The 8,234-nt window shown below is 35.7% G+C and overlaps 1 protein-coding gene across 1 annotated transcript; it reads right to left on the bottom strand.

Moving 5' to 3' along the window:
• Positions 1-5,822: 5,822 nt before the first annotated feature.
• On the bottom strand, positions 5,823-7,198 carry LOC108364657 (farnesol dehydrogenase-like). The gene is made up of 2 exons (XM_017618419.1): positions 6,569-7,198; positions 5,823-6,492 (listed from the first exon to the last, which is right to left on the bottom strand). The coding sequence occupies exons 1-2, from the start codon at positions 7,133-7,135 to the stop codon at positions 6,313-6,315; spliced, it is 747 nt and encodes a 248-aa protein (XP_017473908.1). The 5' UTR covers positions 7,136-7,198; the 3' UTR covers positions 5,823-6,312.
• Positions 7,199-8,234: the final 1,036 nt, after the last annotated feature.

The following is an 8,234-nucleotide window of genomic DNA, read 5'->3' as shown; positions in this document are numbered from 1 at the left end:
ACTTATGGTTACATGTGTATATCTTGGTAACCGCTGCACCAATTTCTTCCAAACTTGGCACAGTTGGTACACCATACCAAATGGCCGAAAATCTTTTAATTCGGACAATAACTACGCCCACATCCCATATAACGGTAATTTAAAGCAATACAAAATCTTCGATAAATCAGTAAATATTGAAGCTAATTTATTCAAAATTGATTCTTGCAAAAATTCTTTACCAAGAAATACTTTTATGGTACAATTTTGGAAAATGGGCGGGGGCACCGCCCACTTATGATCACATATAAGTATATCGGTAACCGTTTTACCAATTTGTACCAAACTCGGTGTGGTTATTGTGCTTGCCACATGAAAGCAAAGCGTTGAAAATTATTGAAATCGGACTAAAATTACGGCCGCTTTTCATATAACGGTAAATTTCAGAAATGCTTGAAACTTCAATATTTCGAAATTGAAGGACGCCAATTTACTCAAAATTGATACACCCCGGCTTACCATCTAGCGGTAGGTTTCGGAAAGGTGAAGAAACATATAACTATATAATACTTGCGCCGGGTATTTAATGTTCGGCTCCGCCCGAACTTAGACTTTCTTACTTGTTTTTTAAACAAACCTTCTTGCAGAGAACTTATTTAATTTGCAAAAGCCGAAAAATAACATTCGCTTAAAAAACTAAACAAAAATTTTTATTGCTCATTTTATTTCAAACGTTTTTTATTTTTTTTTTTTTTTGAAAAATTATAAAAATTTGATTGAGCGAAAACCAAAAGCAAAGCCACCTGAGTAAACGAATCAACACTCAAATGCGTCAAAATGAAAATAAGGGAGCACGAATTTCGATTTCAAGCAAAACTCTCTGGGAAGAAAATACCTTTAATAACTGTACCATGGGTCTATGTTATGTAATTTGACTATTGTCAATTGAATCTAATTATTTGTATTGCATGCGCTCCGCGTTTTTCCTTTTCAATCTCATAAATTGTTGCGTGGTATATTAAAAAGTTGTATTTTATTTATTCTATATTTTTTTGCGATGTTGCTTTGACAAGGGTACGGGGTGGAAGCGCGCACTGCTTACCACTACACCACAGCAGCCGCCTCACAATATATATGTACATATATCGTCGTTTAAAGTCCAAAACCGCGTATCAACAAAATGCAAAACCGCGTATGTGAAGTTGTAGAAATTATTTATTTCTTTCCTCTTTTCTTTATTTTCTAGAGCGGTAAAAACACTCATATTTCAAAATGGTTCTCTTTCTTATAAAGCAATCGCATTTCTGGCTAGTATATTTCAGGACGAATGGATAAAGATTGAGCCAGGAGCTTGTGTGAGCAAATCCAATTTTTGGCAGCCAATGTCAGTTACGCGGTTTTTCAGAATGACGATACGCGGTTTTGTACTTTAAACGATGATATGTATGTATGTATATCTGTTTGTGCGAATTTACTTACATAATAATTTTTAACAGCTCTGTTGAAATCATACATATTTATGTAAATGCACATACATTTGTTCATAGATATGTATCTGAAACTTAGATTGCAAAACCTGTTTATCATAGCAGAACAAATTCCCGAATAAACGTGATTATTATGCTAATAACCGTGTGTCGCATGCCCACCTTGCCGGGCATAGCCGATACTTCTTGTCCAATAAATGTGTTCAGTAGCTTACATGCGACAGTCAGCGTTGCCATAAGTGCAGATTTATCTTAAAAATGAAGATTTTTGGGCTGTTTTTTATTGAAAATCTTCAAAAAAAGACTTTTTATAAAGCAAAATTTTACACTGAAATTATGTTCAAAATGAAATTTCCAATTAGTATAGGACTGCTAGACGTCCTAGTTTTCCAGGAATTGTCCTGATTTAAACAAATTGTCCTGTTGTCCTGGTCCACACTTAAATTGTCCTGGTTTTTTAATGAAGGTGAATGCAGACACCCAATAATAGTACCATGAAATTCTTGTTCGATGAGGCGGCTCTTGGAGTATTCGAGAAAAAGATTTTGCGGAAGATTTACGGGCCTTTACGCGTTGGCGACGGCGAGTACCGCAGACGATGGAACGATGAGCTGTATGAGCTTTGAAACGACATGGACATAATGCAGCGATTTAAAATATAGCGGCTCCGCTGGCTTGGCCACAGTGTTGCCAGGTCTTCGGCATGAGAAAACGTCCCTCTTGGTCTGAAAAAACGTCATTTCCTACCCAAAAACGTCTTTTTCAAATGAATGCGCAAAAACTGGTCTTATTAAACGTTTATTGTATACAAAGGTAAATATGTACGTAAGGTATATTAAAATGTCATTTCGACAGAGCATTCATTGCAAACTGGTTTGAGATCGTTAATATAAAAATCATTTTATCCATATGCTTGTGACCAGCTGATTAAGTCAACAACATTTTGATCGATTTTGGCTGTTTCTCTTTTGTTTATTTAATGTTTATTATTTTTCCATAAATGCCAAGCCCATTATATAACAAACAAAATATAAATCCACATTTCAAACTTTGTGCAAAAGTTATAAAAAATCTGTAAAGTTTCAGCTAGATTTTCAACTTTTTATTCAGATTTTATAGAATTTTTTTGAGTATGCAGTTTGATAGCGCATTAAATTTCGGGGCAATAATGTGCAAGTTTGAATGGGCTAAACTTTTTTCTTGTAGGTATTTGGTTAGGGGGTCGGTTGTCGAAAATGCTTAACCACATCCTGCTAAGAAGGAGTATAGCAATATTTAAGCTTTTTTTGCGTTCGTTACATTTTCAATGAAGTCTTAAAAAAGTCGCCTAGTTTTTCTGACTTTTTATGCCGCTACAGCTTTTTTGATGCTTTTGCGAGCGTGCGTGTTGCAATAGATCAGCTTTTCCTGATTTAGCTTTTAATGTGCCTATTGCAAACATTACAATAAGCCTCGTAACCTCAACAATTACACAACCAGCCTTTGAACACGGGATCCTTAGTCCAAGATAAAAAAAAAGTGCGCGTACGCTTGGTTTGCATCATATTTAAGTCATCTGTGTCCAAAGAAAAAATATCTTTTGAAGCTGCTGCTGCAAAACACAAAGCTTGTAAAGATTGTTTAAGAAATTAATTCAAAATCAGTTCTACTTACAAGACCCTTACCGTCAAAAAGAAAAATTACTGGGAAGTTAAAAAACGTAGTTTTTTACACAAAAAACCTCCAAACGTCAACGGGATACAAAAAACGTCCAAATGACGTTAAAAACGTCAACCTGGCAACGTTGCTTGGCCATGTCGTTGGAATGGACACCGACATTCCAGCTCTGAAAGTATCAACTCGGAACCCGCTGGTGGTAGCAGAGGAAGAGGGAGGCCCCCACAGCGATGAAAAGACCAGGTGGAGAAGGACTTGGCTTCACTTGACATTTACAATTGGCGTCAGTTGGCATAGAAGAGAAACGCNAAACTGGTCTTATTAAACGTTTATTGTATACAAAGGTAAATATGTACGTAAGGTATATTAAAATGTCATTTCGACAGAGCATTCATTGCAAACTGGTTTGAGATCGTTAATATAAAAATCATTTTATCCATATGCTTGTGACCAGCTGATTAAGTCAACAACATTTTGATCGATTTTGGCTGTTTCTCTTTTGTTTATTTAATGTTTATTATTTTTCCATAAATGCCAAGCCCATTATATAACAAACAAAATATAAATCCACATTTCAAACTTTGTGCAAAAGTTATAAAAAATCTGTAAAGTTTCAGCTAGATTTTCAACTTTTTATTCAGGTTTTATAGAATTTTTTTGAGTATGCAGTTTGATAGCGCATTAAATTTCGGGGCAATAATGTGCAAGTTTGAATGGGCTAAACGTTTTTCTTGTAGGTATTTGGTTAGGGGGTCGGTTGTCGAAAATGCTAAACCACATCCTGCTAAGAAGGAGTATAGCAATATTTAAGCTTTTTTTGCGTTCGTTACATTTTCAATGAAGTCTTAAAAAAGTCGCCTAGTTTTTCTGACTTTTTATGCCGCTACAGCTTTTTTGATGCTTTTGCGAGCGTGCGTGTTGCAATAGATCAGCTTTTCCTGATTTAGCTTTTAATGTGCCTATTGCAAACATTACAATAAGCCTCGTAACCTCAACAATTACACAACCAGCCTTTGAACACGGGATCCTTAGTCCAAGATAAAAAAAAAGTGCGCGTACGCTTGGTTTGCATCATATTTAAGTCATCTGTGTCCAAAGAAAAAATATCTTTTGAAGCTGCTGCTGCAAAACACAAAGCTTGTAAAGATTGTTTAAGAAATTAATTCAAAATCAGTTCTACTTACAAGACCCTTACCGTCAAAAAGAAAAATTACTGGGAAGTTAAAAAACGTAGTTTTTTACACAAAAAACCTCCAAACGTCAACGGGATACAAAAAACGTCCAAATGACGTTAAAAACGTCAACCTGGCAACGTTGCTTGGCCATGTCGTTGGAATGGACACCGACATTCCAGCTCTGAAAGTATCAACTCGGAACCCGCTGGTGGTAGCAGAGGAAGAGGGAGGCCCCCACAGCGATGAAAAGACCAGGTGGAGAAGGACTTGGCTTCACTTGACATTTACAATTGGCGTCAGTTGGCATAGAAGAGAAACGCCTGACGTGCTTTGTTGAAGTCGGCCAACATCGCTTAGGCGGTTACAGCGCCAAATAAGAAGAAAAAGAAGAAGAAGAGAATAGATCAATAACTTTAGCAGTCACGCAGTGTTATAATCCCGACGAAATCCTTGACGGTGGTACCGGGAGGGGAACGGTAAATGATGGTAGGAAGTTTAGTTTGGGTTAAAGTCTCACACTGGCGGGGTTATTCTTTCGATGCTTCCTCCTCGTAAAACGAACATTCGCAGCAAAAAGTTAACTATTTAAATCGACGAAAAGTTTTATATCAACTTTTATGAACTTCTGTTTATGTGTTTTTGTAGAACATACTTGGTTACAATAATTTTAACCCATAATAATTAATTTTTTAATAAGTAAGTTATTGGTTTTGAAACATTTTTTTGTATAGGAGCCCTTATTCAGCTCTACGGATTATGCCACAAAACTACGTTGCTTATATTATCAGAAAATACTTCATAATAATGCAACGCCAGAACCAAAGAAACTGGATTTATAGGGAATAAATGTCCTGGTCGATGGATTCAAGGATTATGGCAGCCCTAAATTAATAAGAAAATAGTTTCCGGTAAAGGTGGCCTTTACTATGGCAATCAATAAAGCATAAGGCTAAACGCTTCAAAGGGCGGGGTTGCATCTACCTGAACCTGTTTTTTGAATGGGCAGAGCTATACGTGGCTTTTTCAAGAGTTCGTACATTTAACGATGTTTATGAGTGTATCAGAAAACCTTTCAACCAAAAAGAATAGAATGATCACTTTATCACTTCCGACGTTGTTTTCAAAGGTTTTGTAAGGTTTGAGTTAAAATTACACATCTGTAGTGGCTGCAATAAAACAAACTCCTGAAACAAATACCTAAGTTAATTATTTGCTCTTTATTCTAAAATATTGAATGGGAATAATTCGCACGGGTAAGCTAGTATTATCTAATTTTAAAAAATGTTTTTTTGTTATTGATCTTTATTTAATACACGCAATTTTTTTAAATAAAAATCTGACAGCACTGTTCATACCTGAATTTTAAACAAATTTATTGTGGTTTATTTTATATCGATAAATATTTGATACTGATAATAACTGCTGTATAAAAACTGAAATGTTCTGTCCGCAAGTGTAGGCTGTACGGACACACATACTTGCTTAAATAGTTCTGTACCAATAAACACATTTCACAAAAGAAATGAAATTAGAAACATTTTATTGACACCTTTTTTCTTAAAGGCCAAAACTAGTTATATTTAATTATAATTTTATAATCTTCGTTTATATCTCCGAATAACTTAAATTACATATTTTACAGTTAATCGTTTACATACATATATAGTTTCCTTAACAGAAACATGGACGAATTCCCGATTGGAGCGGTACGAGTATAATGTAAATTGTAAAGGTTTAAGTAGTTTTGAATAAGCCTCACTTAAAAAATCATAAAAATCGGAGCAATTTAAACACTTTTAATTTAGCTTTCAAAGAGGTTTCAATATACTTTTCTTTTTGAAAATTAAGGACTTTCAGTTTGAAATGCCCCCAGTAGGGGTATTCACGAAATTTTGCCACAGTGTCAGGACAATTGCAATTGGTGAATACCTGTTATATATTTTCACAATCTAGCTTTTTATAAGTTCTATATGCATGTATTGTTTTACTACTACACATGTATGTATATACGTATGTTAAATCTTTTCTCCCACAGGTTTGATGGTCATCTCATGCATTTGCACGTGCGGTGGAGTTTGAAGGCAATAAACCAACGCATCCGCAATATCTTCTGACTTTAAATAGACCATATCCGGTATCTGTCTCTTTATATCATCGGTGATAATCTCAGTTTCAACTACACCTGGACTGATGCTCTAAAGTATATATGTACACAAAATAAACACAACTGTATTCAACACATTCAACGAACGGGCTATTTAAATTACTTACGGTGATTTTAACTTTCTTGTTGTTTAATAGCTCTTGGCGGTAAATTTCGGTCATGGCGGTAACAGCATGTTTTGAAGGAGGATAAATATTAAAAGTATTGTTCTCAAATAAAGGAACTTTGTGGCCAACTATGCTGTTGATCAAGAAAATATGACCATCTCCACCGCTTGCTTTCATAGATCGGTACGCCTCCCGGGTACAATGGACCACACCCAAAATATTTGTGTCGATAACATCACGTATATCTTGCGAGTTGCTTTCCGTCAATAAGGTGGTTGTTCGTAATATCCCCGCATTGTTGACCAACACTGCAACTGGCCCATATTTCTTTTCAATCTCTTTGAAAACGGCTATTATTTGCTCCTCGTTTCGCACGTCACACTGAATAGCATGAATTCGTGTTCGTACTTCCAGTTTTACTTCATCACGTATTGCTTCGATTCGCTCCTTGCGTCGTGCAAGGCCCACAGTAACCAATCCGTTGTTTGCAAGGTACTTCACAACAGCAGCACCGATTCCTGAACTAGCACCCGTTACCACAGCAACACGATTCGACCAACGTTCCATTACTTTTGGACTGCAAATACAATTCGCGTTTCTACTTCCAACTACTTTGATAACTTATGGCGCAATAGTGTCGCGAATTTGCAATCGCACCTATTTATAACAGTAAATGTTAGGTATCGGGTGTTTTTCTCTGTAATAAATATATTAATCAATAGAATTCAAATTCAGAGCATATCTGAGCTATCCACATAAGTACCTTTGAAGAAGTTATTGTGCAAATACAGGTGTGGCTAACTAAATAAGACTAAATTGCTTTTTAAATAATTTGATCTTCATGACAAAACTTTAACTGGCCAGAGGAAACAATTTCCAGGTTTGGCGAGTGCTCTGTAATCGCCTAAACGATTTTGGCCGAGATCAATAAAGCACGCCAGTCGTTCCTCCTCTGTGCCACATGACGCCAATTGGAAATTCCAAGGGAAGCCAAGTCCTTCTCCACTTGGTCTTTTTATCGCAGTGGGGGCCTCACTTTTCTCTGCTACAAGCAGCGAGTTCGGAGTTGAATACCATCAGAGCTGGAGCGTCGCACAGTGTATCATTTCAGTATTCTAGAAAATATTAATTCCATTATTTTATGTCGCCAAATTTGAAAACAACGTCAAGAATGTTTTCAGAAATGCCTGATAAAGACGAAACAATAACAACTAAAAAATTTTAATCAAAGTGTATGGCGGGACGGGGTTTGGTTTGGAAAATTACCGAGCACAATAATATTTAAACTTGTATATTTGAAACTGAATCTCAATGCTTATTTTGTCGGTGTTATGTGATTTATGCAACAATTACTAAAATACCATTTTGGTCTTATTTGCTTGGGTATGTTCTTTTTAATGAATATACATTTTTGGGATTTTAGTAAACTAGGACTGAGTATTTCATGTTAAAGCAAAACGATGTTAACTTAAACTTATTTTTAGCAATTTATTAATTTCATTAGACCCGCAAACTCGTTATCCGCCACTATTCGATAAAGTTTGTATCTCAGTTTATTTGCCACTCCTCTTAGACTCTAAACAACATAATTTTAGCTGCAGGAAAGTGCAGGTTTTGATGAAATTTCCTTTTTTCTGGCCTACTGGGAATAAAAAAGGAAATTTCA

This window comes from Rhagoletis zephyria, unplaced genomic scaffold (assembly GCF_001687245.7).
Source record: "Rhagoletis zephyria isolate East Lansing unplaced genomic scaffold, Rhagoletis_zephyria_1.1 Rzeph_scaffold_01625, whole genome shotgun sequence".
Taxonomy (NCBI): Eukaryota; Metazoa; Arthropoda; class Insecta; order Diptera; family Tephritidae; genus Rhagoletis; species Rhagoletis zephyria.
Note: the sequence above shows the minus strand (reverse complement) of the source record. Positions and strands in the feature narration are given on the sequence as shown.